Below are 16797 nucleotides of genomic sequence, written 5' to 3'. Positions count from 1 at the left end.
GATAAGGATGCTAAAACTGCACACAATACTCCAGGCGTGGCCTCACCAATGCCCTATAGAAATGCAGTAAAACATTTCTATACCTATACTGAAATCCTCTTGCTATGAAGGCTAACATACCATTTGTCTTCTTTACTGTCTGTTGTACCTGCACGCTTACTTTCAGGGACTGATGGACGAGGTCACCAAGGTCTCGCTGAGTATCCAGCTCTCTCGATTTACACCCATTCAAATAATCTGCCTTCCTATTTTGGCTACCAAAGCGGATAATCTCACATTTATCCACATTATACTGCATCTGCCATGCATGTGCCCACTTACTTAGCCTGTCCAAATCCTGCTGAAGCATCGCTGCATCCTCCTCACAGTTCACCCTCCCACCCAACTTTGTATCATCTGAAAATTTGGAGATAATGCATTTAGTCCCCTCGTCCAAACCATTAATACATAATGTGAACAGTTGGGGTCCCAGCACAGATCCCTGTAGTACCCCACTAGTCACTGCCTGTCATCAGAAAAAGACCCATTTATTCCAACATTTTGCTTCCTATCTGTTTACCAGCTTTCTATCCAAATCAAGACAGTACCCGTAATCCCATGTACTTTAACTTTACATATTAATCTGCTATAACCTTGTTGAAAGCCTTCTGAAAGTCTAACTAAACCACATCCACCGGTTCTCCCTGGTTAACTCTACGAGCTACATCCTTAAAGAATTCTAGTAAATTTGTCGAGCATTATTTTCCTTTCATAAATCCATTCTGACTTTGTCTGATTACGCCACTGCTTTCCAAATGCTGAGCTATGAAATCCTTGATAATGGACTCCAGCAACTTCCTTACTACCAATGTTAAGCTCATGGTGTATAGTTCCCCGTTTTCGCTCTACCTCCCTTTTTGAATAACAGGGTTACATTCGCCACCCTCCAATCTGAACCTGCTCCTACATCTTGAATATTCGTATATGATTCAAAATAATGTGAAGTAGAAAAATGTCCCAACAGTGCCACGTAACACCTTTGCTTCCACTCAGCCGAAGTCAGCAACTAAACAGATATTTTAAGTAGCCACACAGGAAAAAGTCTCAACATAAGGAAGTCAGAATTATAATTTGGGAGTTGCACACCACCAATAATGATTGATGAAGACCAAAGTCAACATTATCCAAACTCCATAACTTAAGTTTTTATTTAGTTCTGCCATTTGGAACAAGGCTCATTGCAATATTTAGATTTAGCAACATTATGATTGTGACGTTCATAAATAGGATTGTAAATTTTCCCAGAACACAGTACATAAACCGTTCCTGCTGAATCATAATTAACTTTACTTAATAAATTACATTTTAAACCTATAAACCCCCATTAATTAAGAGTGTATTATTGTACCAAATATATTATTACAAAATACCACTGCAAGAATATAAAACAAACTACTATTTTTAGCAATTCAGTTTGACATTAGTTGCTCCTTGCACACTGTTACTTGTGGATTATATTGTCAGGAAATTTGATCTTTTTAAAAAGGAAACTATTAAATATTAATAAACAAGTTACCCAGAGACAACATCTGACCTTCAGAAGTTTAACTTTTGAGTTTAAGGGATTGACAATAAATACTGGCCTTGCCAGCAACACCCACATCCTATGAGTGAAGAAAAAAAACATATCTATATCAGCTAGCACTGTAGCTTTATATAATAAAATCAATAATATTTTAACAGCAGCATTTAAAAAACTACTGCAACATCTGGTGGTGCTGAAAGTGGTTATTAGAGAGCACTTGGATGTGCTTCTCATCTTTGCAGATTTTTTGGGGGGGGGGGGTAAAATAAGATCCTTCTGTGATTTGAATTCTGACAACAGTCCAAAGTTCAGGATTGATGGAAACCAAGTAAAAATTGAGATACATTTTCATATACCAGAAATGTAATGCAACATGCGGGAGTCACTTTAAGCACATTTGGAACAACTCCTTTGTAAAATCCGTGAACCCCTTCGTTTCTGAAACAAAAAATTGGCAATTTTCAATTTTGGAATTACACATTACTAAAAAGTAACCTCCCCTTTACTTACAAGCAACTATTTTAGTCACAACACAAAAACACCTGAAACCCCAATTTAACATCCAGGAAGTCCCTTCCCTGTATACTTTTCATACTGAAGACCAATATCAGTTACTCCAATTTACTGCTTGCACCCACAAACCTTTATGCACCCAACCATGTCATGTTGAAATAGTGGAAGTCAAGAAGCCGTATGACAATGATGGATGAAAAGCATGTGTTCATCTAGGTCAATATGCTTGTAATATAATTGGCAACTATACAAGCATCAAAAGACCATTTTGGTTAACCCAACACAAAACATCAACAATCTGCATTTATATAGCATCATTAACATAAATGAACATTTCAAAGCATTTCATAGAAGTTTCAAATAAAAAGTGCCAAATCAAGGAAGGGAGGTATTAGGGACAATCACATATTGATTAAATTGTCTGACTTTGAGGAAGGCCTTAGATGAGGAAATAGACTTAAGATGTGGGGATGCCGTAGAATCATTGAATGGTTACAGCTCAGGAGGCCATTCGATGTGCTATGTCCATGCTAGCTCTCTGCAAGAGTTATTCAGTTAGTCCTACTTCCCCTGATCTTTCACCATCACCTTACAATTTTTTTTCTTTCCAGTGCTTATCCAATTTCTTTTGAAAGCTACAATTTAAACTGCCTCCATCACACTCTCAAAACAGTGCATTTCAGGTCCTAACAACTTGGCTGCGCAAAAAAGGATTTTTCTCACATCACCTTTGGTTTTTTAGCAATCACCTTAAATCGGTGTCGTCCCACCCTGTCACTGGGAACAATTTATTTAGATTTCTTGTCACGTGTGCCAAATGAGTACAGTCCAGGCAAATCATTCCATGCATGAACAAAGATAGGACAGATAATAAATATACAATGTAAATACATAGACATTGGGTGAAGCATACGGAGTAAAGTGCTATAACAGCAGAGTAAAGTGCAGAGAAATCAGTTCAGACTATAAGAGGGTGATTCAGAAATCTGGTAACAGCAGGGAAGAAGCTGCTTTTTAATCTGTTAGTGTAGCCCGCTTTCCCAAGGCAGTGGGAATTGTAGACAGTCAATGGATGGGAGGCGGGTTCGCATAATGGACTGGGCTGTGTTCACGACTCTCTAGTTTCTTACTGTCTTGGGACGAGCAGCTAGATAGAATGCTTTGTATGGTGCATCTGTAAAAATTGTTAAGAGTCAATGTGGACATGCCGAATTTCCTTAGTTTCCTGAGGAAGTAGAGTGGTCCCTTCTTGGTTGTCGCGTTGACGTGGGTGGACTAGGACAGATTGTTAGTGATGTGCACACCTAGGAATTTGAAGCTGTCAACCATCTCCACCTCGGCACCACTGATGGAAATAGGGGTGTGTACAACACTTCGCTTCCAGAAGTCGATGACCAGCTTATTTTTGCTGACGTCAAGGGAGAGATTGTTGTCGTTACACCATGCCACTAGGTTTGCTATCTCCCTCCTGTACTCTGATTCATTGTGGTTTGAGATCCGACCCACTAAGGTCGTGTCATTGCCACTAAGGCAAACTTGTAGATGAAGTTGGAGCCAGATTTTGCCACAAGGAGTATAATAGGGGGCTAAGTACGCAGCCTTGCGGGGACCCGATATTGAGGATTATCGTGGAGGTGTCGTTGATAATCTTTACTGATTGTGGTCGCTCTGTCAGGAAGTCGAGGATCCAGTTGCAGAGGGAGGAGCCAAGTCCTAGGTTTTGGAGTTTGAATGAGCTCGGCTAGGATCATGGGTGTTAAAGGTGGAGCTGTAGACAATGAATAGGAGTCTGACATAGGAGTCCTTATTGTCAAGATGCTCCAGGGATAAGTGTAGGGCCAGGGAGATAGCATCTGCTGTGGACAGATTGTAGCGGTATGCGAATTGCAGTGGATCAAGGCATTCTGGAAGTATGGGCTTGATGTTTCTCATGACCAACCTCTCGAAGGACTTCATAAATGATAGATGTCAAGGCCACTGGACAGTAGTCGTTGAGGCACGTTGCCCGATTCTTTTTAAGGAGGTTTATTTCTCTATCGACTCTGTCTGGATTCTTTCATAATTTTGAACGCTTATTGAATCTCCTCTCATCCTTCTCTTCTCCAACAAAAACAATTGCAGGTTCTCTAATCTGTCCACGTGTCAAATCGAATAAAGATTAATTGCATTTGTATTCTATAGCGCAATTCATAAAGCCCAGGGTCACGTGTGCCATTCAACCATTTTATCAACGATTTACACACATACTGCTGTACCTCTTTAGAATTGTGCTCTTTACTTTATATTTCCCTTCCTTGCTCTTCCTATCAAAATGAGCGTCTCTATATCCCACTAAAAGTGGTGGCCTTAGAATTTTTAGGCAGAGGGTTCCAGAGTGTAGGACACAGATGATTAGTAAAAGATGGAAAGGGAAAAATTCAATCACTGTGGTTAATTTGCTTTAGAGATCAGTAAACACAAGTTCAAATGATAAATGCCAAATATATGCTGCTAAACAATTTTAAGTTTCTGACAATGCACTTATCACCATTAAAACAAGTAGTACAACCTTAAACACAACATAACAAATAAACCAAAGTTTTATTCAGTCTTTATGACCGTACCTCCATGTTCTCCATACAGCATTCATTACTCCAGAGTACTGGGTATGCTGATCCTGCAGTCGAGTGCGGACTACTTGATAAGGATATGTTGCTGTTACAGCAAAAACTTTGGACAATGCTGCCATTGTTACATATTCTAAAGGATTCTGAGAAAGACAAAGCAGAAAAATAAAATGAAAATTTTATAAAAGTATTACGAAAACTCACAGGCCTGTGACTGAGCTGCAAGATGTTTATAATTAACTTTATAATTTGAAAGTACTCATGATTTCTTCACATCGGGAGTATTTCATACTTATAAGCTTTCTTCAAACTGATCAGTAGAAAAGACTTTACCGATTTGAGCTTTGTATGTCAGAAGTGGGTATCAGAAATTTGGCTGCAGAAAATATTATGAATCCTGACCCCTGTACCCGAATTGATTCCAAGCAGACAAAAATGTAACTACAATACAAGAACACAAGAAAACCCGACTCAACAGCCCGATACTCACTGTTTCATCTTTACAGTTAGAGAGACAACCCAACTACCAAAAACAAGAACTTGCATTTTTAGTCTCCATCCCTTACACTGTCTAGTCTTAGCACACAGCGATTTATATTGAGCAAATGACACAGCAGTCAATTCCAAAGGCATGCTGCATTGGATAAGCATTTACTTATCAATTTAAAAGGCTAATTAAAGTGCAGTAGATATGAGATTCTGGATACAACTGCCATCAAGTAGATGAGGTAGCTGTAGACACGCCAACTTTCACAAATTTATTGTCAGATGTGATTACTAAGATTAAACTTCACTCGCAATTTTGTAAAAGGACTCTGAAATCTCAAGATTATTCACAGGCATTCCAAAACTGATTTCTTGTATCAGTGCTCGTGCACATGAGCCTAGAATTTTAAAGCAGCACCATTACAACAGAAACTAACCTCATCTTCTGAAGAGTCAGCCATAAAGATTTACAGCACAGAGAGGCCCTTCGGCCCATCATGTCTGTACACCCTCTCGAGTGCAATCACAGTGCGGCGACCAGAACTACACACAGTACTCTAGCTGTGGCCCAATGAGTGTTTTATACAACTCCATAATAACCTCCCTGCTCCTATATTCTATGCTTCAGTTAATAGAGTATCCCATATATCTCCTTAACCACCTTATCTACCTAACCTGCTGCCTTCAGGGATCTTTGGGCATGCACCCCAAGGTACCTCTGTACTTCCTAGCGCCCTACCATTCGTTATGTATTCCCTTGCCTTGTTAGCCCTCCCAAAATGTATCAACTCATACTTTTCAGGTTAAATCCCATTTGCCACTGCTCTGCCCATCTGTCTATATCATCCTGTAATCAAAGGCTTTCCTCCGTGATATTTACCATCAATTTGCGTGTCATCTGTTAACTTACTGATCAAACCTTCCACATTCATGTCTCGATCATTTATGTACACTAAAAACAACAAAGGATCCAGCACCAATCCCTGCAGTCACTGGACCCAGGCTTCTAACTAAAACTAGCTTTTGACCATCACCCTCTGCCTCCTGCTACTAAGCCAATCTTGGATCCAATTTGACAAATTACCCTGGATCCCATGGTCTCTTACCTTCTTGATCTGTGTCCCATGTGGGACCTTGTCAAAAGCTTTACTGAAGTCTATGTAAACTACAACAACTGCACTGCTCTCATCTATACACCTAGTCACCTCCTCAAAAAACTCAATCAAGTTTGTTTGACATGATCTCCCCTTAACAATGCCATGACTATCCTGTATTAATCCTCACCTCTCCAAGTGGAGATTAATCTGTCCCTCAAAATTCTTTCCAATAATTTCCCCAGCACTGATGCTAGACTCACTGGCCTGTAATTACCTGGTTTTCCCCATCTTCCTTCTTGAATAATGGAACCACATTATCGGTCCTCCAGTCCTCTGGCACCTCTCCAGTGGTCAGAGAGGTTTCGAAAATTAGTGTCAGAACCCCTGCAATCTCCTTTCTTGCCTCACACAGCAGCTTAGGATACATCTTATCAGGATCTTGGGATTTATCCACATTTACGCTTGTTAAAACCCCCGACACCTCTTCCCCCACAATGCTAATCTGTTCAGTTATATCACAGACAGCTCTCCCTGCTTTCTACCTACATTGTCAGATCAGTTTTCACACTCCCCACCAAAATAGAAATGTTGTACCTGAGGAGCCCCATCACTCCTGGGCAAGCTGCACCCACAGGTACCTGAAGTGAGTTCCTGCCCTACGGAATGGCAGCACCCCCCCACCCCTGCCCCCACTCCCGGCTGAGACACCACAAAACACTCACTCTTGTCTAGATTTAGTTGTACCCCAATAAAGACCCAAACACCCGAAGCAGCTCCAATATTCCCCCTATCAGCACACTCGGTTCCAACACGTATAACAGTAAGTCATCAGCATACAAGGACACCCTATGCTCTATCCCCCCCGCACTATTACTTTCCATACTCCCAAACTTCTTAATGCGATGGCCAACGGCTCAATCGCAAGTGCAAACAGCAGGGTGAAACATAGGACATGCCTGCCTAGTCCCACGGGGGAAGAGAAAAGTATCTCAAGCTGATGTTGTTTGTGCGGACACTCGCCCTCGGCTCCTTATATAATAGCTTTACCCAGTTCACAAATCTTGGTCCAATCCCAAACCGCTCCAGAACTGCCATCAAGTACCCCCATTCTACCCGGTCAAACGCCTTCTCAGCGTCCAATGCCACATCCAACTCCATTTCGTTTCCCTTCGCCGGTGCCATAACCACGTTCAATACCCGTCTAACGTTTGAAAAGAGCCACCTCCCTCTCACGAACCCCGTCTGATCTTCATCTATCACCTTTGGTAGGCACTCCTCTAGCCTACCTGCCAGTACCTTTGCCAATATCTTTGCCTCCACGTTTAATAGTGATATGGGCCAATACGATCCACACCCCGTTGGGTCCTTATCTTTTTTAACAACAGGGAAATCGATGCCTGCCCCAAAGTTTGTGGCAACACCCCTTCTCTATCGCCTCTTCAAACATCCCCACCATCAGAGGTGCCAGCTTATCCTTGAATTTTTTATAATATTCCACTGGAAACCCATCCGGCCCTGTCACCTTCCCCGACTGCATCCTCCCAATCGCATCTTTTATCTCCTGCTCCACTATCGCTCCTTCTAATGTAGCCCTGTCCCCCTCCCCTAACCTCGGGTATTCCAACCCATCTAGTAATTCCTGCATCTCCCAGTCTCTCCCAAGTGGCTCTGACCGATACAACCTCTCATAAAATTCCTCAAAGACATTGTTAATCATATCCAGAGCCACTACCAACTTCCCTGCCTGTCCCTCACCTGAACAATTTCCTTTACAGCTGCCTCCCTCCGGAGCTGACCTGCTAACATACCTTATCTCCATGCTCGTAAACTGCACCCCTTGCTCGCCTCAGTTGGCGCACCGCCTTCCTCGTAGATAGTCGGTCAAATCTCGTCTGTAGTTCCTCTTTTCCAACTTCGCAGCGTCCCCATCTTCTGCATATCTCCTATCTACCTCCAACATCTCATCTATTACCCTCTGACGTCCAACCTCTCTTCTTTGTCCTGGCCTTAAACGAGATCACCTCACCCCTCACCACCGCCTTCAGAGCCTCCCAGACAACCGCCTTCGATACCTCACCTGTACAGTTGAAACCTACATATTCCTCAATTACTGTTTCAATTTTGTCACAGAACCCTTGGTCCCCAAAAGTCGCACATCTAATTTCCACCCTGGCCTCTGCGCTAACCCCTTCTCCAGTACCATATCCACCCAATGCGGAGCATGATCTGATACTGCAATTGCCGAGTATTCCGACCCCTACCCCAGCCAGCAAAGCCTTCCCCACCATGAAAAAGTCGATCCGCGGCTATAACTTATGGACTGCCGAGGAAAAAAAAAAAATGAGTACTCCCGTTCCCTCGGTTGCAGAAACCTCCAAGCAACCACCCCTCCCATTTCCACCATTAGCTCAGCCAAATCCCCCCCCCCCCCCCCCCCACGGTGACCTGTCCAACCTTGGCTCCTGTACCAAGTTCCAGTTCCCCGCCCACTATCAGTTTGTGTGTGTCCAAGTCGGGGATGGCCCCAAACACCTTCTTTGCGAATCCCACATCATCCCAATTGGGACCGTAAACACTTACCAGCGCCACTGTCACAATCACATAACTACCCCCCTGATCTGCCACCACATTCTCCACCTGGAAACGTACTCTTTTGTTGACCATTACTGCTACCCCTCGAGCCCTTCCGTCAAATCCCAAGTGAAACACCTGACTATCCCACCTGGTCCTTCACCCTCAAGTGAGTCTCCTGCAGCATTGCTACAACGGCTTTCAGACTTTTAAGGTGCGCAAGCACCCTTGACCGGACCTCCTAACCCCTCATGTTCCATATGACTATCTTAACTGGGGGCCTCTCACCCACCCCACCCTTCTTATCCACCATCAGCATACCACTGGGCTTTGCCCCATAGCCTGACCCGCCCCGATCCATTATTAACATCAAACCTCTTCTCCCCCCCCCCCCCTCCCAAAATCCCGCCCTACATTTCCCCTCCAAAAAACATCTCCCAGCATAGATTCCCCCCTCCCCTCGTAGGCCCATCGAAACCTAACCAGGCTCCAATGTCCACAGCCATTTAGAAAACCAATCCAAGTCACATTCAGGGCATGTAAAACATTGTCCAATATTATAGGCAGAACTTTGTGAAACCATATATATTAGAATTATTAATATATCCATTTTCATTGGATATTTAGAAATCTTTTTGCAAATATACCAGCTGCCCTATGAATACAAAATCTAAGTATGGATACAAATTTCAACAGGAATGTCTACTTCATCATCCTCTATAGCAAGAATGCTAAATCCTGGGAGCTGGATAATTATGTAAAAATCAGTGACACTGTTGTATGAATTGGCAGAAATTCATGCATGGAATTTTCAAGCATCACATATAAAAAAATGCAACCACCTGTGTATATAAAAATTGAGACACACAATAAATGGTGCGACTGCTGACAAAAATTACGCACACTCGCACGCGTGCACACACCCAACCTCAAGGACATTGGAGGAGCCCACCAACTAAGCACACAGCTTGAATGCATCTTTTCTAACATGGAACAGGATGGTCACATTTCTTCCAAAGTGCAATGTAATAATAATCGCTTATTGTCACAAGTAGGCTTCAATTAAGTTACTGTGAATAGATCCTAGTCGCCACATTCCGGCGCCTATTCGGGGAGGCCAGTACGGGAATTGAACCCACGCTGCTGGCATTGTTCAGCATTACAAGCCAGCTGTTTAGCCCACTGTGCTAAACCAGCACAGAATTTATAAATAGAGAGTAGTTAGTTTCTCGCTTTCGGGCAGGACCATTGTTTGTGATGCCTTTGCTTCGCTGAAGTGATCTTGACTGAAATCTGCCAACTGCTGCAGCCACAACTGCAACCTCAAAGCTGGGAAATAACTGTATTGGTCAACAAGGTGATCTTGGATCTCAACTTTTGTTTGGCTGACGTCTTCCACAACACTGCTGGAGATACAAGCAACATCTTGCAGTTTGTATCACACTGCATAAGGGAGGTCCTGAAGATTCTTTATACTCAGAGAAACAGCTTCATCTCATTCAGTTGTGCCAGAGACAAGCAGGTGGAGCCAGCTTGTGAACTTGCAGATTGCAGGCTTCATCAGGGTGCAGGGTGCTGTTGAACACATGCACAATTCAATTTAGGCATTTGCAGTGCACTCTCCCATTTAAATGTACCGAAAGGGATTCCCACAATGTACAGTATAGCCGATGGGCAACCACAAGCAGATCATCATGAAGGTGACTGCCCAATAACTTGGAAGTAGCCATGATTCTTTCATTCTGTGGTATCCTTCTGTGCCACCTTGAACCATCATGACAAGTCAAAGACTGGTTAATGGGCAAAAAGGGTTCTCCACTCATGACGTGTCTCATGACTCTAGCCGGGAACCCACATACACAGAAACACGTGTAGAGCAGGCATAGAATGAGAGATATTAGAGAACCCACAATCTATATTCTCCAAGGAACAATTCCACTGCTGGATCACTCTGGAGGAGACCTGTAGTACTCAATTGAGTTTGTAACTTTGTGGTAGTCTGCTTCATGAGGCACAACCTGGCCATTATGAGGAAACAGCCCTTGCAGCCCTACTGCAAGAAGCAGTAACCTCAAATCATACCTCCCTACCTGCTCCTCATCATTCCTTCATCACTAAACATCGCTTTTTTCTTTTTCTGACAACACAAATAAAAAGCAATAGAAACTATATATTCCACTCCAAATGATTAAATTATGATAATATATACAAAAATCAATTAATCACCCATGTGAACGCTTTCAGTCTTTGTATGCCTTTGTCCCTAGGTTGTAACACAAATGGTGGAAAGCTGCAATTACAGAGATGGCAAATGGCCTTGGAGGGCGACTGCTTTGAGCCCAAAGGCCAAATTCTGACTGCATCATTTCTCTCTGGGCTGCAGCAGTCTAGCTGACAGGCAGCAGCAAGAGTAGCAGGGCTTGGACCATGAATGCGGTCATCCTGAGAGGAAAGGAGGTTTTTGTTCTGTGGTGCACCACTACTCTCCGAGGGCAGAACCTCAGGAATCCTACAGATTGATGGGGATTTCAATGAGATCCAGGAAGGACTTCAACGCTGGCATCCAAAGTCATGATGGCAGTAGTCTGAGCTTCTATTGCAGTCCTCAGACTTTTAATGAAAGCTGCCTCTTCTTCCATGAAGCTGCGAGTTTGGCAGTCAGATATTGCATATTCCATAGGTGTGCTGGTAAAAGTGATTGCTTGTTCTAAGTTAGAAAGATGGGCTTGAAGCTTATAGAATCAGTACAGTGCAGAAGGAAGCCATTCGGCCTATCGAGTCAACACCAACCCTCTGAAAGAACACCCTACCTAGGCCCATGCCCCACCGTATCTCCATAACCAAATAACCCCATCTAATCTTTTTGGACAGTAAGGGGCAATTTAACATCGCCAATCCATCTAACCGGCACATCGTTGGACTGGGACAGGAAACCCACGCAGATACGGGGAGTAAGTACAAACTCCACACAAACAGTGACCCAAGGCTGGAATTGAACCGGTTCCTGGCACTGTAAGGCAGCAGTGCTAACTACTGTGGCCCAAGGTTGGTGTTGGACTCTTCCATTGAGATGGAATACATATTTTCTGGCAGGCTTTCCAGTACACCATGCATTTGGTCATCTACATTCATCAGCCTTTTTCTGTACGCTGGCTAGTTAAACTCCACATCCAAATCTTCTAAAGCAGAATCTTGCCTGGCAACCTTGCCTCCAGCCAGCAGGCACCTATGCTATTCTTTCTCTCGCACGCATGTTCCTGCACACCGTGTCTCATCAGATGTGGATCTCTTTTCTATTCCAGTCTCTAACATGTACACATTGTCAATCTCCAAGTATGGTTGGGGGTACTTTTTGAAGTGCTGGTATCTGTTGACCTTAATGTCATTGTCCTCGTCCTCCACTGGCTGGGAAGGCTGCAGTTCTTGGGTAAAGGAGAGATACACTGATGACGATTGGCAAGAGGATTGGTGCAATCTCACCCACAAAAGATAACACAATCATACATGTTAATCAGACAATGGAAAGAGAGATGGAAGAGGGAAGTATAACAAATTCAGTCACAATATGAGCGTAGATCTTCCCGCCACGGTACAACGATTTAAATTTTTTTTTAAAGTACCCAATTTTTCCCCCCCAATTAAAGGGGCAATTTAGCGTGGCCAAGCCACCTACCCTGCACATCACTGGGCTGTAGGGGTGAGACCTACACAGACACAGGAAGAATGTGCAAACTCCACACGGACAGTGACCCAGGCCAGGATTGAACCTGGGTCATCAGCGCTGTGAGGCAGCAGTGCTAACCACTGTGCCGCCCAGCCACAGTGCAATGATAAAGAAAAATATTGTGGCATCTGAAATTGCAGCTGTGCTTCATTTTCTTGCTTCTTCCATCAACACAAGCTCCTTTCAGATGGCACCACTAGGCTACGTTAAAGAACCGAGTGCAGGGAATTCAGAGATTGTGGAGCCAGACGTGAAACTATGAGTTAATCAGAAAGAATTGCAAAATAATGATAGAGTATTATGTGAAAGCACTGACGTAAAATCAGAGAGAATATGATGTACCCTGTCTGGAACAGTGTGCACAATGAATGGTAGAAAACAATGCACACCAATTTTTTTAGGAAACGGTTAATGAATCTACATTCAGGTATACAAAATCTTAATTTAGCATCAGCTTTCTCAGATCTAAAGCGAGGCTTCATGTTGTAACAAAAGTGTCCTGTTTATTTACTAATAATGCAATTTACTGTACAATGAAAAATTAAACTAGCATTGACAACAAGCTCACCAATTTTGCATCTGGTGCCATTTTCTTATATTGACTGTATTCTTTCTTCAATTCCTCATAAGCCATGAATTGGAGAGCACCATGTGATGTACCAAAAAGTCCTGGCACAAAGCCCTGTAGAGAAACAAATACACATTTCAACAGTTTTACAATATTCCCAGCATTAATTTTTCAGTGCATATATTATTGGATTCAAATAACCAAGTAAATATATCATACATTTAAAAAACACTGGACTTGTTTTTTATAGTCAGATTAATAGGATTAAAAAATCTCTTTCCCTGAAATATCCAGTTACGTCAATTTAAAAAGAAAGAAAATTGGTCTAGAGTTGTGCAGCAACGAAAAACAAAATATGAGACTTGTATTAGGGAAACATTACCAATAATGGGATCTGAAAGTTAATGGTTTGTACTTTACAGGATTGTATTTCAACAAAAGGGCGAGCCAATAAGGATGGATGGATGAATCTGTGGTCCTATTAGGATTTTAAATAATAACTTGAAACTGGAGTTTTCCATGTCCACCAGTCCTGCACCATGTTCCCTTCCCCCTGTTCAAACACCTTTAACATAGTGGAAGAGCCCAAGGGCTTCACAATCATGTAATCAGACAAAAATTCACACTGAGTCAAAGGAGGAAACATTAAGCCAATTGACCAAAAGCTGTCAAATAAATAGGTAAGAAGGGAGGGAGGTCCAGAGTTTAGGATTTAGATGCCGGAAGGCACAGCTGCCAATAATGGTGCATGAGCTTGGAGATGCACCAGTGGTCTGTGTTGGGATTTCTCTAGACGGTTACAAGGGCTGGGGACTTGAACATGAGGACCAGAATTTTTAAAATTGAGCTGTTCTTGGGCTGGAAGCCAACGTTGGTGAGTGAACAAAACATAGGACATAGAAGATACAGTGCAGAAAGAGGCAATTCAGCCCATCGAGTCAGCACCTTCCCACTTAAGCCCTCACTTCCAGCCCATCCCCGTAACCCAATAACCCCATCTAGCCTTTTTTTGGTCACTAAGGGCAATTTATCATGGCCAACCCACCTAACCTGCACGACTTTGGACTGTGGGAGGAAACCGGAGCACCCGGAGGAAACCCACGCAGACACGGGGAGAATGTGCAGACTCCACACTGACAGTGAGCCAGCAGGGAATCAAACCTGGGACCCTCGCGCTTTGAAGCCATAGTGCTAATCACTTGTGCTACCTTGCTGCCCGGACATAGAACATAGAACAGTACAGCACAGAACAGGCCCTTCGGCCCTCGATGTTGTGCCGAGCAATGATCACCCTACTTAAACCCACGTAACCCGTATACCCATAACCCAACAATCCCCCCCATTCACCTTACACTACGGGCAATTTTAGCACAGCCAATCCACCTAACCCGCACATCTTTGGACTGTGGGAGGAAACCGGAGCACCCGGAGGAAACCCACGCACACACGGGGAGGACATGCAGACTCCACACAGACAGTGACCCAGCCGGGAATCGAACCTGGGACCCTGGAGCTGTGAAGCATTGATGCTAACCACCATGCTACCGTGAGGCCCTGTAAATGGGGTGACATCTTGTCCCCCACCCCCGTATCCAAAGATATGTGGGTTGAGTATTGGTCTGTTCAATCAAAAGGGTGAGTGTTAGGGTAAGAGAGGCAAAGTTTTGGATAAGCTTAAATCTGATGATGATGGCAGGTGGGAGGTCAGCCAAATGAGCACTGCAAAAGGAAACCGCGGAGGTAACAAAAGTATTGTTGAAGTTTCCGCAGCAGATCAGGTAGGGGGGGATTTTAGGGAGGATTGGAAGCTCAGATTAGAGTCAAAGAGAACAAGGTTGTGAATGGTCTACTTTAGCCTGAAACAGTGGACAGGAAGGGATTGGAATCAGTAGCTGGGCATGGTATTTGCAGTGAAGGCTGAAGACAATGGCTTCCCAATGTTGAAAAGGAGACAATTTCAACTCGGTCAAGAAAGGTGATGGGGAGGTAAGAATCGATCATCATCAGCTTACATACAGAGGTGCTAAAATTGACGTCAGTGAGCAGTTCTTTGGTACCTCGTCTATATCAGCATGCTTATTGCAATAACCTTTTGTTCAGCACTTTTATTGAAAATAGGGTTAAGAGCAGTGGATAGATATCATGGACTAGATGAGCATGGGAAGGAAATTCTAGAGAAAAAAGCGAGTTTAACTAAGGAAAGAGGGAAGCTCTGGGGAGTTTGTCTGGTCGGCAAGGAAACGGGTCAGAGATGGCAGAGGCAACTGAAAAGCTGGTTTATTTAGTCACAAAAAACTTTGATCCTCGAGTTCCTCATTTTTGTAAAATTATTTTTGTGATAGGCAGCATCAGAACACAATTCAATTGGTCTTCCATACTCAGTTTATTATGAAAGGAACTTAAATTGAACAAAAATCACCTACCTATAACCTTGATTTGCCAACCAGTAACCCCAGCAGAAAGTAAGCAGCTGTGAACATCCGGCAAAGACAAGACTGAACTCCCACTCAATTCAGTTGCCTTCTGACACTGGTGACTAATTTATTTTACATAAAACATGCCCTTATGGACAAGATACTAGAGGTGGAAGTGGCACCCTCATAGAGAAAGGGAGACAACATAAAATGCAGTATAAAATTATTACAAGAACTCACAAAGTGCTACCAAAGTCAATTTAATGAAACTCGCGTTTAACAGATATAAAAAGATAAAGGCCCAGATTTTGCACTCAGAAGTGACAGAATGTGTCAACCATTCATTACATTTACACTTGTTTTCTGACTTTCTATTATGGGCTTTTGCAATGAAAATTGTGGCTATTATCTAGCAAAAGTAGCATAGTTCCTCGACAGGGAAACTGGAATCTGTGTTTAAAAGGCAAGAAATTGTGTTTTGTTAACTAATCAGATTCAAGAATCCTTATTGAGAATTGTGTGGAGATTTGGATTACAGGCTTGCCTCAAACTCATTTTTGCTCTCTCCGGGACCTGTCTCCAGGGTTGAGTCTAGGCACTTTAATGCAAGTATAAATGGTTAATTGAATTTTGGAGCCCTCCTGGCAATCATACCAGATGGTACAAGTAACCATTAACAGAGACCTGGTTGTATATCAGTTGAAGCTGGCAGGGCAGATCAAGAAAATAGTTAACAGACAGATGGGATGCTGTGCGTTATAAAAAGAAGCACGAGTCCAAAAGCAAGGAAGTTATGATGAACCTTAATGCAACACTGGTTTAGGCTCAAATGGATAATACTGTGTCCAGTTCTGGGCACTTCACTTTAGGAAGGATGACAATGGCAGTTTAGGAGAGGGTGAAGAAATAACTTTCAATAATGGTTCCAGAGATGAGGAGAAGCAGGGGTTTTACTCCCAAGGGAAAAGATTTGATGGAAGTGTTCAAAATCTTGAGGGGTCTAGACAGAGTAGATCGAGAGAAACTGTTCCCATAAGTGGAAAGGCCACAAACCAGAGGACACATTAAAGGTGATTGGCAAAAGGATGAAAGGCGATAAGAGGAAATACTTTTTACACAGCAAATGTTTAGGATCTGGAATACATTGCCTGAGAGTATGGTGGAAGAGATTAGATTGTGGCTTTCAAAAGGATAAGCAACTGGACAAGAGAACATTTGCACGCCGAAAAGAGAAAGGGCAAGGGAGAGGGACTA

General features: G+C 43.0%; 1 protein-coding gene across 2 annotated transcripts in view; it reads right to left on the bottom strand.

Annotated features, from left to right (window-relative positions):
• Nucleotides 1–1159: 1159 nt before the first annotated feature.
• Nucleotides 1160–16797, bottom strand: part of LOC119972736 (mitochondrial folate transporter/carrier-like) — a 31270-nt gene continuing 15632 nt past the window's right edge. For both annotated transcript variants that reach the window (XM_038810040.1, XM_038810041.1), the window contains exons 5-7: nucleotides 13130–13243; nucleotides 4681–4826; nucleotides 1160–2002 (exon numbers count right to left, since the gene is read on the bottom strand). In XM_038810040.1, coding sequence (XP_038665968.1) covers nucleotides 1873–2002; nucleotides 4681–4826; nucleotides 13130–13243 — 390 coding nt within the window. In that variant the 3' untranslated portion in view covers nucleotides 1160–1872. The remainder of the gene's footprint in view (nucleotides 2003–4680; nucleotides 4827–13129; nucleotides 13244–16797) is intronic.

The sequence above is a fragment of the Scyliorhinus canicula genome, chromosome 10 (genome assembly GCF_902713615.1).
Source record: "Scyliorhinus canicula chromosome 10, sScyCan1.1, whole genome shotgun sequence".
Classification (NCBI taxonomy): domain Eukaryota; kingdom Metazoa; phylum Chordata; class Chondrichthyes; order Carcharhiniformes; family Scyliorhinidae; genus Scyliorhinus; species Scyliorhinus canicula.
Note: the sequence above shows the minus strand (reverse complement) of the source record. Positions and strands in the feature narration are given on the sequence as shown.